The sequence below is a fragment of the Sphaerodactylus townsendi genome, linkage group LG01, assembly GCF_021028975.2.
Source record: "Sphaerodactylus townsendi isolate TG3544 linkage group LG01, MPM_Stown_v2.3, whole genome shotgun sequence".
NCBI lineage: Eukaryota > Metazoa > Chordata > Lepidosauria > Squamata > Sphaerodactylidae > Sphaerodactylus > Sphaerodactylus townsendi.
Window position 1 is genome coordinate 148,933,993 of NC_059425.1, and position 18,868 is coordinate 148,952,860.

Below are 18,868 nucleotides of genomic sequence, written 5' to 3' on the forward strand. Positions count from 1 at the left end.
CTGAAATATTTAGGGAAAGTCTGTTTCCTCATGAGGAGTCAGTGGAAGATTTATTGCACAATACCTGTTTGCTTACAAATGTTACACACTGAGAATGGATGAGCAAAAAAAGTTCCTGACAGGCAGTTCTGATTGGTAGTAGGGACAGTTGAACACCTGCCAGTTCTGTTCACTTCCTATTCACCAGTGATGATCAAGTAGCTGATTAACAGATGTTCACAACCTGTTCAAGTGTATTTTCAGGAACAGACTATTTACAGCCATCAGAAGCCAGTTCCCAGTAGATGACAGAACAGTTGGGCATCAGTTCTGATCTCCTGCTGGAGAAATTTTGCTCTGAACCCAGCAAAGTTTGTAAGGGGGGAGCAGTCTCTCACCATATTCTCTGGAAGTCAATGTCTTCTGACCTCCCCTCCTGGAAATTTTGATGCCTCTTAGACTTGTTGAGGAGTAGAACATTTGGCTGGAGAGAGTGATTAAGCCCAGTTGATTTCTTTTCTCCCCACCAGGAACTGTTGACTTGGGCTAAAGAAAGAGAGAGAGATAAAGGAGCTTTCTCCTCTCCCTTTTGAAATCCAGAGTTTAAAAGCATTGCTTCTGCTCCTACCAAGCTTGGGGCATAGGAGAGAAATGAACTCCTTGCCGCCCACCCACCCCCGCTTCCCTTTTGAATGCACAGATCAAAAGAATTGTGATGAACTGTGAATTTGTTGATGTTCCCTTATTGTATTGTATAGTTATTTTAACATGATCCTTTAAGGCAAATGGATTGCTGGTTGTGGCTTGTTATGACCTAGTAGGGCCCAGACCAGACTTTGCCTATGTTCTAATGAAATTCTGTTCTGTTTTGGTATCAGGTGCTGTAGAGTTATTACAAATTGGTTCTGTGCCACCCACCATGAAGGGGCGTGAAGACAAATTAGCTCTTCCTCCTGTCCATTTTGCAACTGTGCACTGTGCAGCTATTTTGCTGGGGAGAATTTGATCAGACCCCAATTCCCATCTAATTCCCCAATCAGCTAGGAGTTGGGTTCTGGCCAACTGGCAGCTGCAAATTTGTTCAACAGCTGTCTTAAGTTGCTCAGTGTCATCTGACTATATACCTGATCAGCTTACAGTCTGATCATAAGTTTTGAACAAGGTAAATTTGACTTCCAGACAGGTTTGCTCAGATATTCAAAGATATCCCTACTTTAATTTCTGAGTACAAAAAGCAGGTCTTCATGGCAAGTTCCTATCCCCCATATGCTTTATCGCTCTCTATTATATACCTCATCTAAACCTCCTACTGTTCTTTATACACACTACCTCCTCCACTCACTACAGCACAGTTACCAATTGTCTCTTTACAGATGTCAGCTGAAAATATGGGGCAGTTCATAACTAGCAGACACCAATGACTGGTACTCATTATGTAACCCTCATTTTCCTGTCACCAAAGCTGCTGAGCATCAACGTTGGCTAGGTCTGTAATATAACTTGGACCAAAGATGCTAGTAAAGCAAATTTTGGTTCTATCTCTTAAAAGCATGTGATGGTTATGTATAGAAGTTGGATGGGTGTACACAAAGCCTCTAGGGCAGGGGTCTGCAACCTGTGGCTCTCCAAATGTTCATGGACTACAATTCCCATCATCCACTGCCAGCATGGCCAATTGGCCATGGTGGCAGGGGCTGATGGGAATTGTAGTCCATGAACATCTGGAGAGCCACAGGTTGCAGACCCCTGCTCTAGTGGAATTTGAAACCAATGGGTTTTGAAAGGTATAACTTGGTTTAGAATTGCATTGATAATGTGTTCCATTGAAATCGTAGTAGGAGAGGAGAAGCATCTCCTCTGGAGAACTCAAGTGCCCACTGTTGGCTGGATGTCTTCCAAAGACTACTGGTTCAATTGTGTCTTGCTCTAACTCAAAATATATATTTTAGTTCCTAAGCAAAGATGCTATTCAGGTTCATTTAACCCAGTTTGAGTGGTTTCCATGCATGTTCTCTGGGTTAGTAAACTTTAAAAAGCATTTGTGTTGACCTATGTAAGAGACAGAACATATCTGACATTTATTTGATCATTACTCTCCATATGTCAGGACATTCCATGCTTGTAGTGTTCTGAGTAGCAGCATGGATTAAGTGTTAGGTGTGTTATAGGTAGTGAATCAGAACTGAAACTGAATGTTGCAAGGATCTACATTGGCTAATCCGTGATTGCCTGCTCTGCTCATCTCTGGTTGAATTTGTTACCAGAGCTGATCATTTGTAAGTAAGATATGGGTCACAATTTAAAGAAATGTTGGAAATTTAGAGGAAATTTCTTTTCACAATATGTGCAGGTGTTCCACAGTGATGTATGTAAATCAGCCTTAGAGGACTGAGAGGTGAGGAAGCGATAGGGTGGAGCTTGCTGAACTGAACCAATCTGGAAGCATAAGCTAGCAGCTGTTGCTAATGATGTGCTAAAAATCCAGGCACTGTGCATTGTCCCCATTGGTTACTGAAATTGCAACACTATGGTTTGTTTCTGCTTAGTTTTTTTTTCTTGAAAACCTTCCATCTTAGCCTGAGTTTCTGTTTACCTGTAATACTTTTCCTGGAACAAACACACATCATACTACTTTATATTTCTAAAGATAGCACTTTTCTGATTTAGTTGGTTTTCAGGTGAAACTCTGTATGACATATCTTTGGCTATATTGGTGATGACAGGTTTTAACTGTGCAGGTCCCAACTTTCCTATTGCAATACCATATTGCAGTTTAATGTTTTTAAAAAACCCTCTGAGTGATGTTAAGACCAGTTCCCTCCTCCCCTTGTCAACAGAGCTCTTTTGAACATTTCAGTAGGAGCCCAACTTCTTATTTCCTGTACCCTTCCAGCCAATGCTACCTTCTGCAGCTGGGGCTATCAAACTTTGTCCTAGTGTGCCTCTGAAGGTCATAAATATTAAATAAAGAACCATGTTAGAAATAAAAATATTATCCATGTCATATTCTTTCCTCCCTCTGCTCCATGACAGATGTTTACCTGAGTAAGAAGATAGAAGACATGGATCAGTTACATGAAACGGAAATAAACAGCAATAGCCATGGGGTTCATAGTTTATTTTGTGGACTTGGAACAAAACAGTTTAATCTTCCTTGTGTCCTTTGTCATCTGTTCTTTAAATAAGAGGCATAATAGGATTACTCTAGGACAACAGGGACAAGTAACTCCACACTCAGTCAACCTTCATCACACATGTCCACAGCTGGCCCCCTAGTAAACTGTTTGGATGTCTTTAGCAGGTTGGTACTGCTGAATTCAGCAAGAGAACTATAGTACATTCAAACCCCTTCGTAGTTGTTTGTATTTTGAGTTCACACTGCACTATGGAGTAGAATTTGGCTATTTGACCAGTCTGACTAGAGATCTGTCAAGTATTTTAAAAGCTCTCAAACTAGAAAAAATACTTTAACCATGAACAAGTTCATTCCAATACCAATTACAAAAAAACTTACCTGCTACTGAGAATGTTAATTTCTTTGTTTCATATTAAGATTTTTTTAAAATCTTGTAAAAAAGGTGGACTAATGTTTTATAAATGGTTTATAATGGTTAATTGAACATTGCACTCAGTTGTTCTTTCTGGAACTCTGAGAACAGCCTAAAGTTTCCTTTGTTAAACAAAATGTTCAACAAAAGACAAGCTTAAAATCATTGTGAATATAGTCACATGGTAAGGTCATACCTCAAAGAACCCAGAAAAGAAAACTGATGATTTGATATTAAATTGTAGAAGTTGTCAAGAGATAAATTTTATTTTTGGGTAAAAAAACCTATAAAGTCAACATGAAATGGAGATTAATCTTTTGGGGGGAGGGGTGACAGTTTAGCTGTCATACCTTTATATTCCTGGAAATTCTTCATCAGCATAGTTGAATTCTTAATAGTTAAGAATCATACAAATTTTTAGTCTTCCATTTTCATTGGGAGGGGTTTTGTTTTGCGTGTGTCTGACACTCTCCATTTCCCCCTCTCATCAGGTTTCTAAAAGGCTATACGGCATGGGCTGCTATGAGATATCGCTGGGAGATACAATTGGTGTGGGGACACCAGGCAGCATGAAAAGAATGCTGGACTCTGTGGTGATGGAAATCCCTGTGAATGCCATTGCAGTGCACTGTCATGACACATACGGCCAGGCTTTAGCCAATATCCTTACAGCTATGCAGGTAATTTACAGATCTCAGACTTTATTTTTGTGTCAGTTTAGGAACCAGAAGGAAACAAATCCATGCATGTGATTACCTTAAGAGTTGCAATGGGGGATGAGATGCTTCCCTGCATCAAAGGATTCTAGGAATGGCATGAGAGTACCTTTCAATCTATACTAGGATGACACTGGTGTGGGATATCACCATATTGGAAACCTCTGATCATCTTTCTTCAGATACTGCCAGAACTTGTGTGTATATAGCTACTCAACAGTAGGTCTTACACTACTGTTCGTAATGTACTGAATAATGATAAGTATCAAGTTAGCATACAATAGCTGTATTCCTGTAATAAAATCTGCAATGAACCTGGTAGATACATTAACAGACATATTTATTTCACAACATACTCATTTAGAAATGGTTAATGTAAGTTATGAACTCAGGTTGTCCCTTGCAGAGTATACTGTATCTAATGAGTAAAAATGTATCTTATCCAAAGATAAGCAAGCCACAAACAAGGAGTTCCTTCTAAGAAGATGCTCACAATCAATTTAGCTTCTTAGGAGCAGCAGTGGCACAGTGGTTAAGAGCAGGTGCATTCTAATCTGGAGGAACCGGGTTTGATTCCCTGCTCTGCCACTTGAGCTATGGAGGCTTATCTGGGGAATTCAGATTAGCCTATACACTCCAACAAATGCCAGCTGGGTAACCTGGGACTAGTCACAGCTCTACGGAGCTCTCTCAGCCCCACCTACCTCACAAGGTGTTTGTTGTGAGGGGGGAAGGGGAAGGAGTTTGTAAACCCCTTTGATCTCCTACAGGAGAGAAAGGGGGGATATAAATCCAAACTCTTCTTCTCTTCTATATTTAAAGGTTTTTAAATAATCTCCTAACAATACTTAGATGTTCCATTGAATAAGGGTGCACATTCTTGGCTCATCAAGCCTCTTATGACTTCAGACATCATACAAACTTATCTGCACTTGAATATCTTCTTCAAATATATAAAAACTATTAATTCATTCTCGCTACTTTTTATCTTAACAGTCTATTTAAAAATAGTGATGACAAGTTTCTCATAGGTGGATTCCGCATGAGCCAAAAACAGCAGTGTGAAAATGGTGTGAAATGGTTTAAAAGGGTGTAAAAGGGTTTACACCACAGGTGTCAAACTCGCAGCCCTCCAGATGTTCATGAACTACAATTCCCATCAGCCCTTGCCAGTATAGCCAATGCTCATGTTGGGAGGGATTGATGGGAATTGTAGTTCATGAACATCTGGAGGGCTGCGAGTTTGAAACTCCTGGTTTATACCATTTTCACACTGCTGTTTTTGGCCCATGCGAAATTTGCCATAGATATATTTATGGATCTCAGCCAGTGCACTCCATCTTTGAACTATATCTTTACTTCTTATGTTAGACATTGTCAGATGCTTTTCCACTTAAGAATGTAAGAACATAAAAAAGAGCCTGCTGTATCAGACCATAGTCCATCTAGTCCAGCACTCTGCTACTTGCAGTGGCCCACCAGATGCTTTCGGGAGCTCACATGCAGGATGTGAAAGCAATGGCCTTCTGCTACTGCTGCTCCCAAGCACCTGGTCTGCTAGAGCATTTGCAATCTCAGATCAAGAGGATCAAGATTGGTAGCCATAGATTGACTTCTCCTCCATAAATCTGTCCAAGCCCCTTTTAAAGCTATCCAGGTTAGTGGCCATCACCACCTCCTGTGGCAGCATATTCCAAATACCAATCACATGTTGCATAAAAAAAGTTTCCTTTTATTCTTCCCCCCAGCATTTTCAGTGTATGCCCCCTGGTTTTAATATTGTGAGAAAGAGAGAAAATTTTCTCTCTGTTAACACTTTCTACTCCATGCATAATTTTATAGACTTCAATCATATTCCCCTTCAGACGTCTCCTCTCCAAACTAAAGAGTCCCAAACGCTGCAGCCTCTCCTCATAAGGAAGGTGCTCCAATCTCTCAATCATCCTCGTTGCCCTTCTCTGCACTTTTTCTATCTCTTCGATATTTTTTTTTGAGATATGGCAACCAGAACTGAACATAGTACTCCAACTGCGGTCGCACTACTGCTTTGTATAAGGGCATGACAATCTTTGCAGTTTTATTATCCATTCCTTTCCTAATTATCGCCAGCATAGAGTTTGCCATTTTCATAGCTGCCATGCATTGAGTTCACATTTCCATGGAACTATCAACTAACATGCCCAAATCCCTTTCCTGGTCTGTGACTGATAGCGCTGACCTCTGCAGCGTGTATGTGAAGTTTGGATTTTTTGCCCCTATGTGCATCACTTTACATTTTGCTACATTGAACTGCATTTGCCATTTCTTAGCCCACTCACCTAATTTATCAAGGTCTGCTTGGAGCTCTTTGCAATCCTTTGCGGTTCTCCTCAACCTACATAATTTGATATCATCCGCAAACTTGGCCACCATGCTACCCACTCCTACTTCCAGGTCTTTTATGAATAGGTTAAAGAGCACTGGTTTTTGGGGGCAGAGAAGCCCTTTGGAGGCAAGATCTGGATTGAACTGTAAGGCATGGTATGCTGTAACTTATGTAACAGATAGAATGTTAAAGGTGGAAGGTAACGCAGCACAAGCAATATAATACATAGAATAATCATTGTCAATAGACTATAATTCTATTTTAATACAATGAACTCTTTGTGGACTTTTAAGTTCTGCTGTGGTTCTAATCCCTTCATAAAACTGCCCTGAACATTTTTTTTTTTGCACATTCTGAAGGATGGTAGAAGTATAGAGACCCTCTTGACTTCCTCAGGCAGGCAGTTCTATAAGGTGGGAACTACCACAGAGAATGTGTGTGAAGGTGAAATATCTCATCACTGACATTGGCAAGAGTTATTTTGTCACAGAGTTTTCAAGATTCTTGGACTTTCAGTAGGTCAGACTGAACCTGGACACCTAATGCCACATATACAATTTCCCCCTCCCCATTTTACTGTCTTTGCTCTTTAGAGAAAAGAAGGCAGAAATATCCTCAAGAAAATATTTCTTTCTTCCCCTCAGTGTGTAAGTACTGAATCTTAAGACATAAAACCTGGAATATAATAAATAGACCAGGCTTAACTTTAAAACTCAATGATATATCAGATAATAATATATTTCCTCTTAGTCAGAGCTGTGTAAATCATAACCCTTAATGAAATAATGAAGAAATAGAGTTTATTCTTACATTTGTTACTGACTAGAGCAGTCATTGATAGGAGCTCTGGAGGGTAAAACAGGCCATTTGCCATGTCTTGTTAACTTAGGAAGCCAGGAATAAATCTGCATGTGAATCAGGGAACCTTAAAAATGAAGTCTGTAGAATTCATTACATGCTTCTATGACAAACGTGTGTGTGTGTGTGTGTGTGTGTGTGTGTGTGTGTGTACATGAACACATGAAACTGCTTTATACTGAAGCAGTCCATCATTTTGTTGTCAATGCTGTCTACTCTGATTGGCGGCAGCTCATAAATGACTTTAACCTTACATAATCCTTTTAATTGAAGGCACTGAAGACTGATCTTGGGATATTCTACCCATAAAGCATAGACCAATGATGGTGAACATTTTCGAGACCAAGTGCCCAAATTGCAACCCAAAACCCACTTATTTATCGCAAAGTGCCAACACGGCAATTCAACCTGAATACTAAGGTTTTTGTTTAGAAAAAACGGTTGGCTCCGAGGCGTGCGTTACTCAGGAGTAAGCTTGGTGGTAGTCGATGGCTTTGCTTTGAAGCAACCGTCCAACTCTTCCAACGGGTGAGTCATGACCCTAGGAGGGCTTACTCAGAAGCAAGCCTCATTGCCAGCAACCGAGCTTACTCCCAGGTAAAGGATCGCGCTTTAGTTCTTCGCGTGAAAATCAGTGGGGTTTAACAGCGCTTAACAGGGTTACCTACACTACTTCCCCAAAACTAGGTCTTAGGTTTAATGCTAATAATCGAGCCCAGCGGCCCAGGCCAGCCTAGATGTGGGGGGGGGGCACTCTGTTTGCGCGTGCCCACAGAGAGGGCTCTGAGTGCCTCCTCTGGCACCCGTGCCATAGGTTTGCCATCACTGGCATAGACTGTAGTGGCATTGATGCAAAGAGGAAATAGTATGACAAGCTGAATGTAAGGCTGCCAGATCTAACTCTTTGGCTTTCAAATGTAGGTTTGGGGATTTGTTCTCAAGGATTCAAGGCAGTGAGGTGAAATTTCAGAGCCATCAGCCCACTCTTGAGGTTTTATTTTTAAACCTTCAGCACATGCATGTGTTCGTTAACCACAATCAATGTAAACTGAAGAACAAATGCAACCATCTAACATTTTCTGCTTATGGGATTAATGTCAGTGCTATATTTTAAGATATATTTTTGTAAGTGTTTTGAGGGTATTCCAATTATATAAAACTACACATATACAGATATCATACAGGGGTGTTGGAAGGCTATCATTAATACTAGTATTAACTGTGACTTCATCAACTCCAACCTTCTCCTGCAATAATCAAAAAGCCACATGTATGTACTTCTGTGATGTGTTCAAAACACCCGAAATCCTCTTCCTCTATTGACATTGGTTGGCTGGCTGCTGATATGGATCTGTATGAACAGCAACCACTCCAGTAATGGAGGCAGGGACTCTCAGAATCCTTCCACTGACTGCTGTCCATCAATCAGGTTGTCCACCAACCATTGTCAGTTGGTGGCAGTTGCTCTGGCTGAGAAGACTCTGACAGGTTGGGAAAAGATCAAAGTGTTTAGTGTAGCAGGGGTAGTGAATAACGTGCAGTGTCAGTTGTTTCTCTTCTGTTTTAGTTATGTTTATCTTGGTCCCGCCTGAGGGGTTAATATGTTTCAATGTTTCCAAATTGAATGTCTGTCTGAATAAAACCTGCCTACCTTAGTTATCTTCTCTTTAACGTTGCAGTGGAGAATGGTCATTTAACTTCCTTATCTCATCCACATTCTCGGACACGCGGATGTAAAAAGTAGAGTGTAGTTTTTCTTATTTACTTCGCAGGAGGGAGATGTTCTCAGCAACAGGGCAGCCACTCCTACTTGTTTTTTCAGAAGCATGCAGGACCCCATCTGGAGAAAAGAATAGGATCCTGTTGGTGGCAGCAGGGCCTGAGTAAGGGGGAACTACGCCCGGGGCACGCCCCTGCCCACCCCTGCCCTGCCCCAGAAAGCCCCTGGAACATCGCACCATGTCCCCGTCACGCCCCCACATTGGCACGCATCCCCCGTCCCCTTGGCGCTACGCCACTAGGTGGCAGCCATCTATATTCCAGGCATCAAGTGTGGGCCAGGGAAATTTTAGGTATCTTTGAGAGAAATCAAGCCCATTAGAAGGTGCAGTTGCCTTCCCCTGCTGTGAGCTGGTTGCCATGGAATAAGAAGAAGAGTTTGGATTTATAACCCACCTTTCCCTCTTGTAAGGAGACTGAAGGTGGCTTGCAAACTCCTTTCCCTTCCTCTCCCCACAACCGACACCTTGTGAGGTAGGTGGGGCTGAGAGAGTTCTAAAGAACTGTGACCAGCCCAAGGTCACCCAGCAGGAATGAAGGAGTGCATAAACAGATCTGGTTCACCAGATAAGCCTCCACTACTCGGGTAGAGGAGTGGATAATCAATCCCAGTTCTTCAGATTAGAATCCACCTGCTCTTAACTGCACTATACTCCCCCAGTTCACCCCAGTTTTATAAATCTTCAATGTGTTTGGCTTGCTGGTTAGTGCATCACTTTAGTAAATGAGAAAAAGAGTTAAGAGAGCTAACCATAAAGGATAAGACACAGAAAGAAAACTCAATCCAACCACCTGCAGATGACTGGAACATCTTGAAGGGTGTATACACCTGAGATTGTCCAGCTGGATAGCTGCATCGTTCTAGCAGCTTTAGCACTTAACTAGCTTCTGAAAGTGGCAGACAAAGAAAATTTCACCCACCAGCAAAGAGGGATTCTGACAGAGGGGAAGTGGCTCTTGGCCTAGTTTCAGAATTGAGTCCCCAGGTCTCAATCTGTGTACAATTCTTACCTCTTAAACACAAAGTCTAGTGTTGTGGCTGCACTGGTTTGAAAAAAAGTGACTCCCGAATGCATGAGGCTGCAAGTCAGCCTTTCCCAGAACTGTTCTTATTACAGCCTATGAATGCATGTTATGCTACTAATAATTTTTGATATTTCAGTAAACAGTTCACAGTACTTTGCACTAGGACATTAATAATGATTGGAAACTTGTAATAAAAGGAAACGTTTCTAAGTGGCAGGAAACAACTGGAAATTATAAATGGAATCGTTCTTCTTGCCGTGGAGATTACTTTTCAGTAATGTAGTAGAAGCTCTAATTTGCAGATTCCCAGGTTATGTATCTTTAATATGTCTTACCATAGATATTAGGTGTAAGAGAAAGTTTCGAATCTTTCATGTTTTTAACACGGTTCAGTAGAATAGCATGAGAAACAGTGGATCCCAGATGTTTCTGGACAATCTTTTACTTACATGGCCAATTCTTCTGGAAGCAAAGCATGATTACGGTTTTTCACTTCTGCAGTTCACCACCCCCAAGAAATTCCATTAAAACCCACTGTGTACAGTTCATAGTGTTATGCTTGCTATAAACATGTATGGTCCAAAGATATAGGGGCACTAGATATTCTCACTGACATATGGTTTAAATTCCAATTTATATCTCATATTTCGTCTACCACATCACACTCTTAATTTATATATGTGGTTGGTTTAGGTTCGACATCAGGATTAAAAGATGCCATTGTATCTAGGCAGATAATTGTACCACATCAATAAAGGATACTTAAGAAAGTAATGAATTGTCCTTATAAACTGGGATTATGTGTTCCTGCATGGCAGGGGGTTGGACTGTATGGCCCTTCTGGTCTCTTCCAACTCCATGGTTCCAAACTTTAAAAAAACACTGAGATTGGGATTGAATGAAACCATAAAGAATATCTTTAAGGATAATAATACAAATATGTGGCTAGAAAATCTATAATCTCAATATTAGTACCTAACACTGGAAGGCTGCTTAATACAAGACTCAGTGCAAGTATCCAAACAGTTCAAGTGAGACTTCTCAAGAGGGGAGGTAAGAGGCATAGACTGTAATCCTAAAAGCATTTTCCTGGGAGTAAACCCCACTGAATAAGCAGACCTATTTAGGATTGTTCCAACAGTCTTGTCTTCACTCTGCCTCCTGTCTCTTGAAACCCCAGCACTGAAGGAGGGATCCACAGTGATCCCAAAACAGAAAGAATCAAGGATACAAATGATGTATATAATGTGCACTAATGGGAGTCCTCAACTCATAAGACTCTCTGAACACAGCAGTTCTATACAACCCTTAATATTAGAGCCCTGATCTGGATGAATAATACAGTTGACCTAATTAAGGAAAAAACACATTCATTCTGTTCCTATGGAATGTGCATGGCATTTAATTCACTATGAAGAAGGATGCTACCTGAACATGTGTAGCTGTGTTCAGACATCATAGGTACATAAACATAAGCTCTGTAAGAGGTTCCACTCCTTAATCTAGAAGCCAGTAAATCTGAGAATAAGCAGCCATTGAGGAAAGAAGGGAGTGCAGCAATAAATCTAGCTTCCTCTTCTTGTCAATCAACTGTTCAATGTAGTAGCTCCCTTTTGAAAAAGAGCTTTGTGTATGCAACCCTACTTGTTGTACATGTATCCAGCTAACCCAATGGGATCCAAGCTGCTGGCTTGGATTCCAGTTGTCAGTTCTCACTTGAGTTTATTGAATTGTTTCAGTGGCTATTTTGAACTTTTTCAAGGGAATGGATAAATAAACCAAGATGCCTACATGTATGTAAAACATTCTTCTTGATTACAACTCTATGGAGAAGAGTTCATCTGAATGGAAATGTAATTTATTTCTAGTAGGCACATTTTGACCCTGACCTGAATGACCGAGGCTAGCCTGATCTCATCAGATCTCAGAAGCTAAGCAGGGTTGGTCCTGGCTAGTACTTGGATAGAAGACCACTGAGGACTACCAGGGTTGCTATGCAGAGGAAGGCAATGGCAAACCATCTCTGCTCTTAACTACTACATCACACTGACTCTAAGGCCCAGTGGTGGGATCCAAAAATTTTAGTAACAGGTTCCCATGGTGGTGGGATTCAAACTGGCATGGCGCCAATGGGGCTGGGCGGGGCACAACGGTGGCGGGGCGGGGCATTCCTGGGAGGGGCTGTGGCAAGGATGTAGCTGGGCCATACCGGGTCCTTGGAGTGAGAGGAAACAGATGCACTTGCAGAAGCAAAGAGGGCTGCTCAACCCCAAGATGCGTCGGGTGCCACCTCCTCCTGCTAGATCTGCTTCCAAGTTCTGTCGCTACTTCTGTGAGGAGGGGTGTAACTAAGGCAAAAATCACGTGGCAAAATCACCAATTAGTAACCCCCTCTCAGCACACACAAATAATTAGTAACTTACTCTCGGGAACCTGTGAGAACCTGCTGGATCCCACCTCTGCTAAGGCCCTTTCCGCACGGGCAGAATACAGTGCCTCAGGGACGGCAAAAACACCATCCCTGGAGATGGTGTTTCGCACAGGGAGTGTTCATCCTAGCCGCCCCAGAGTGGCATGAAGCCACTGCTTTAAACATCAGACATTAGCTTGATGTTCCAAGCATGGGAGTAGCTGAAAGGGGGAAGGGGGCTGATGAAATTACAGCTGTAGAACAAAGGAAGAAGTATTGAAGATGCCAGCCACAGATGCAGGTGAAACATCAGGAGAAAATGCTACTGGAACACAGCCACACAACCCAGAAAACCCACAACACCCTACTGAAGAAGTATTGGGCTAATACAACACTGGGCAAGGAACACCTAGGGCAAGCATATTAACAAATCCATTGTCTCTGCAGGAGTGTGTGGTTCAGGGCTGAAGATGGGAATGCTCTCCAGAGCAGAGTCATTGTGCTCACTTAATCCCTTCAAGAAGAGTGTCAGAAAGGCATTCAAGGCTATTTTGGAGAGGGCAAGTCCAGACAAGTTTTCACTTACTGTGTGTCCTTCCAAGCAGAGAATGGGCTCCCCATTTTGACACTGCACTGCAAGGCACTGCAGTGGTTGGCAGAATGGGTAGAGGCATCATTGTCTTAAAACAGAGCCCCCCCACCCCCTCCATGGGTAACAGTAGAAAAGGTGCAAAGTAAAACAAATTATTCATGAATGACATATATTGAAGTTTACTACAGTTCATTGTTGATAGATGGGACTGATTACAGGCATGGCATATGTGATCAGGAAAGTTTGGCAGTAAAGAGTTAAAGAGGAAGCAAATGCCAGTTGACATTCTGGTAACGGGCAAATAAAATGGGGTTCACAGACAGAGTAGGGAGTCTCAGAAAGTAATTTGAAGCTTGACCCTTGACAACAGAGTATGAGCAAGAAGAGGGGGTGGATTTTATGTGGAGAATTACAGTTGGTGTTGACAAGCTTAAATTTGGCACCGTACTGTTCATCCAAAGACATTATGCAGCAGCAGCTACAGAGCTTTCTGTTCCCCGGACGTTGTTTCCTAGTATTGGGTTAGAGCTGTTGGACAAAACTTTGGCTGAGGTTCAAAACTGAGTGATCCTTCTTGACAGTTTTTCTTATTCTGGAGTTTAGCCTTCTATAAGTATATATCAAATGCCCCGTGGAGAGTTGCCGTGTCAACTAGGGATAAGATCTGTGCAGTGTTTAGAGATTTTAAAGTCCAGAAGCTTTAACTCCATTGAAGAAAAAAGGCTCATACTCGGGATGCAGTTGGCCCAGCCATTTTGTACCACTCTCTCTTTCTCTCTCTCTCTCTCTCTAATGGTTTCCTCTGGGCTTTGTTAAATTGCTTTCTCCTGGAGGCAATTTGTATTTCAGCTTTTCTAATTAAATATATATAACTCCACCACTGTGGATTTTTCTGCTCCTAATAGCCAGCCAGTATTCAATGTCACATATATCATTGTCTGCTTTTCATTAACATGAGAAGTCACTGTTTGCTTTTGGCTCCTCGGGAGTCAAGCATTTAACACCTCCTTAGGAAAAAGCTGAACATTTGGGTGCATTTGTCAAGACAAGAACCTTGGTCTTAACTATCCGGTTGCTTGGAGAAGACACAAGAAAAGAAACACCCTTGAGGGCCAGGTCCGGCAAAATGTCTTTTTTCTTGTAAACATTCTGTGATCCTCATCAGTTCTTCTTTACAGACTGCAAGAGGAGCAGGGGGTGCTCTTTGGATTTCAGTATCTTGCTCAGCTGGACAATTTCTGTCACTTAGGAAACTCAGTTTTCTTATAACCCAACCAAAACTTTACACACGCGCTTCATGTTTGTCTCTCTGTTGTCAGGCTAAATGGCTGTTTCCAACGCTTTCTCCGTGGCGTTTGGAAACTGTTCACATTCATTCCCTTCTTTGTGTAGGCCAGGGGTCTTCACGAGGAAACGCACTGAACAACCCTGGTCGGGTAGAACATTCCCAATTGTCTGAGCTTTATTTTACATGCCGTGCATTCTAAATTCTATCCTTTAAACTTCTGGGCTGTGTTCCCCTGGATTCTGTTTGGTTTGCAGGGTCCTCATTAAAAAAAAAGGCAGGGGCCAAAATTGCAGACACTTCCCCATCTCAGGCCAGGGCAAGTTTAGACAAACTGCAGCTGCAAAAGGCTTTCAGGAGGGATCTGCCTCATACACAATGACTCGTTAAGGCAGGCTGTGTCATGTTTTCTCCTTATGTTTTGGCTCTGCTGGCCACCCCAAATCCCCTCTTTTGCTTAATGTTACTGTTTTAATTCATAAGTTGAGTGGAGATTAGACTGGTAGCTCCACAGGGAAGGGGGAAATATATATAACAAACAGATGCTTCTCTAAACTTTTTACATGACTCTTAAGAGATTTTTCTCTGTTTCAGTGTTGTTTCCCTTGGATCTTTCCAAATGATTTTGTGTGTGTGTGTGTGTATTTGTGTGTCAGAGAGAAAGAGAGAAATAAAATGTGCAGTTGTTATCCTTATGCTGCGCAGGCTTAGACATCTTTCCTCAAATGTCAGTTTAGGGAATATCACATTTTTAGAACATTCCAACAGCAATATATTCTTTCTGGGAAAATGTGATTTCCTCCCCTCCCTCCTTGTAGTTTGGGCTGCCATTGCAACTGCGAGGGCTATGTGGAATTTTTCAAGTGTGGTGGGCATCTGCTGGAAAGTGCCTGTGAGATTATTAGTTGAGAATGCCAAAATTCAGTCCTCCTCCGTCCAAAAACTTCATATTCATAGACTTTGAATTTGGGGAGTGGACACCTTTACAGTTCCAATCCTTCACTGTATTTTTTTAAAAAAATGGCAAGGCTTTCTTTTCCCCTTCCTCTGTGGTGGTTGTCTATTTTTCTTTATTTTTAAAGTTTCCCTGATCTAGAGCAGAATTGCACATCTACAATCAGAAATATTTCTTCAGTATATCAACCTCCTCTCCAGCAAGGCTACATCCATTCTGTTAAGCTGGAGATCTTTCACAATTAAGTAGGGTAGCCATAGTGAAAAGCAAAGGAGCTTTGCTGCCTGAAACAGGCCCCAAGGCACTCTTTCAGGAGTCATATGCTTACTCAATTGCGGTGGATGTCTCTTTATAGATCTCCTAGTATCATCTGACTGTGCCTTGTTTAACTAGCGTATTCAAATGACTAAAGAGTTAGTATCATCTAATCCTGAAGTGGACTGGGCAATAATCCAGGCTCTTTTCTTTGTGTCTTTTTTTCTTTGGTCAGAAACAGATATTCATTTTTCAGGACTCGAGACAAATTAGTTCCAAATGCTGTGAATGCAGGAAGCCTTTTTCTGACGGTTTCTTCTGTTTATGGAATCATATTTTCAGGAGTTTTTTTCCCTTTAAATTTTACAGAAGTATATTTTGAGAGAAGATATTCATATTTTTGGTGCTTATGTTGCTGTAATAGGTAGCTAAAGCCTTTCAATGCAGGCCCTCCAGTTTCCCATTCAGTAACTGTATAGAGAATTTATTTTGCCCAGTTTCCAGAAACAAAAAGTTCGAGAGGTTCTTTTAAGTACCATTGTGCAGTGTGACAGGAAGCTTCTTCCCTCATGCCTGACACAGCTGACTCTGGCCAATGGGAGCTCAAGGTAAGGCACACAGGGCCACATCCACATGTGGGCAGCCCCATCCACAGTGGAGGTAGTGAGCTGAGACGCTAATGTGGCATCACTCTGTCACTCCCAAAGAGGCTTCCTAGAAGTGTGGGGAAGCTCATAAACTGCGACAGCCTCCCTTCCACTGAGAAGCCTCAGTGGGCTGCTATGGCTGGCACAATGCCAGCAAAGGCTGGGAGAGAACTGACTCACGTCAGGTCCTCTCCTGGCCTGCCGCCACTGCGTTGGTAGCGGTGGCGGCGGTGGAGGCGCAGGGACATTGCTACAGCATCCTGCACCGCTTTCCACCTCCAAGAGAAGAAGGAGGGTGCAGTATGGCTTGGCTACATGGTGGTGGGGTTTGCTCCTGCACACCAGAGTAAGAGTAATTCTAGAGAGGGTGAATCCCTCTGAGTATGGCCATTATTAGCCTGCACGCTCCCCACAAGCAGATTCACTCCCCTTCCTTTGGGTGGTATTCTAAGTTGATGCAGGCTGCTCATCATCCGTAGCCCTCCTCCTTGCCAAACACAAATATTTTCCTCTGCTACTTTCTTATAGTCCTGCCTAGCATACAGAAACATACTTCAGTGCCTTTTTTACCAGTTGCAAAAAGGGCACCAATTTTTCAGTGGACTGCTCATCAACCTCTTTATGAGTATCTGGCATATTCCTTTCTATGCCATATTCCTTCCTAACAGTGCTGCACAGTGTTATTGTCTTTTCATACATGCATATTCTCACTCTGCCCAATTAATGGTTTTCCTTCTCTGAAAACAACTAATAATTATAGTTAAACAAAGTAGATTTGACTAGGGACATACGCTTCAAAAATACTCATTGCCATTTTGTTTCAGTAGTCCAGAAAGAGCATAGTTACAGCTATCTTGAAACTATTAGAGTACTGAAACCATTTCAGGAATCTGTCTGGGGTATTTGTTAAGTTTTAGAATGACCACATCAGTAGATATGGCCTCTATCTGGAGACCAAGTCTACTGCTGCTGGTAGTAGATCTGGTGTGCAGCTTTCCAACACCAGCTGAAATAACATTGAAAAGAATCCTGAAATTTCTGAGTATAAATTTCAGGAATTCCAAAATTTCAGGATTGCCTTTTCCTGTTTTGGATATCCCTAAACTGAAATGAAACTGAAAATTTCAGGTATAACTTCAGATTATAAATATTTTAATACATACCTCTCAATTCAATTGGTCAAACATGCTATCTGTGAAATTTGTGACACCCTTAGTACTGCTTGAGTGATTTCTGGCATCAACTTCCCTGTTTGTTCCCTACCTATCATATGTTAATTGTCTGAACGCGTGTTCTTGTGTTGCTGTGTAACATGACTGCTTTGCTATCCCATACAACATTTGAGATTTCTTTTTAAAAAGCAGCTCCATGGCCGAGAAGTTGCCATTTATTTATTTTATGTATTACTTACTTAATTCATTTGTACCTTACCTTTCTCCCTGGTAGGAACCCAAAGCAGCTTATATCACTGGCCCTTTCCCCACTTACCTTAAGCCCCGCGCTACTCTCCGCAAGTAGCGCGGGGTCCCACTGCACTCCCCACGTCAGGGGTGGCAACAGCGCAGCTGCCCTACGCTGCCGCTCTTGCGCCCCCTCAGCGCGCGGCATCCCTGGTGCTGGCGAAAACGGCGCCTTTGGATGACCCCGCGCAGAGCGGGGTCGTGGGGGACACCCAGACGCGCGCTAGGGATGCCGCGCGCTCAGAGCAGCGCGCAGCGACGGCAGCAGCAGGAGAAGTGGGGAAAGGCCCACTGTCCTCGTCTCCATTTTATCTTCACAAAAACCCTGTGAGGTAGATTAGGCTGAGAGTGTGTGAATTTTTTTAAAAAAGCAGTGGCTGGGTAATATCCATTCAACTAGCCACATGGACAATGTATGCGTAAAGAATTATACTTTGCAACTGAATATTATACCCATATGATTAACATTATCTGCAGTGGTATCTAGTTCCTTCCTTTCATAATCTAATAATTTTTATTTGATCATTTTTATATTACCAATAGCATGATTCCAAGAAACAAATAATTAGAACTGCTTTTGATTGGAATCTTGTTTTCTCCTTTTGCTGTTGCTTGCTGTATTCTTAAGTTTCAGGGTAGGTCATAGATGCAAAAGAAACTCAGAAAAAAAGAGGATCATATCTCATCATAGAAAGTCTCCTCCATTCTCTGCTGACAAAACTGGGCCCCCAAAGCTATAGAAGGCAGTTCTTAAAAGTGCTTCTGAAATGGTACAGTCAGGTGAAACTAAGTTCTATTGATTTATCTCTCTTCCCTGAAATCAGTGGGATTTAAATAGGGCCAAACATTGTTGCATCCCAGATTAGCAAAGCAGATGTGGTAGCATTAGCCAGTAAGAGCTCCCTGAGCAGGGTGATGTATATTTCATTTTAGTGCTGATGGAATAATTACTAAATGCATGCCACAGTGTATAAGAGAAACAAATGTCGCATT

General features: G+C 42.0%; 1 protein-coding gene across 6 annotated transcripts in view; it reads left to right on the plus strand.

Moving 5' to 3' along the window:
- Positions 1-18,868, plus strand: part of HMGCLL1 (3-hydroxymethyl-3-methylglutaryl-CoA lyase like 1) — a 74,803-nt gene that overhangs the window by 37,996 nt on the left and 17,939 nt on the right. For all 6 annotated transcript variants that reach the window (XM_048496987.1, XM_048496997.1, XM_048497008.1 and 3 more), the window contains one exon: positions 4,019-4,207. In XM_048496987.1, coding sequence (XP_048352944.1) covers positions 4,019-4,207 — 189 coding nt within the window. The remainder of the gene's footprint in view (positions 1-4,018; positions 4,208-18,868) is intronic.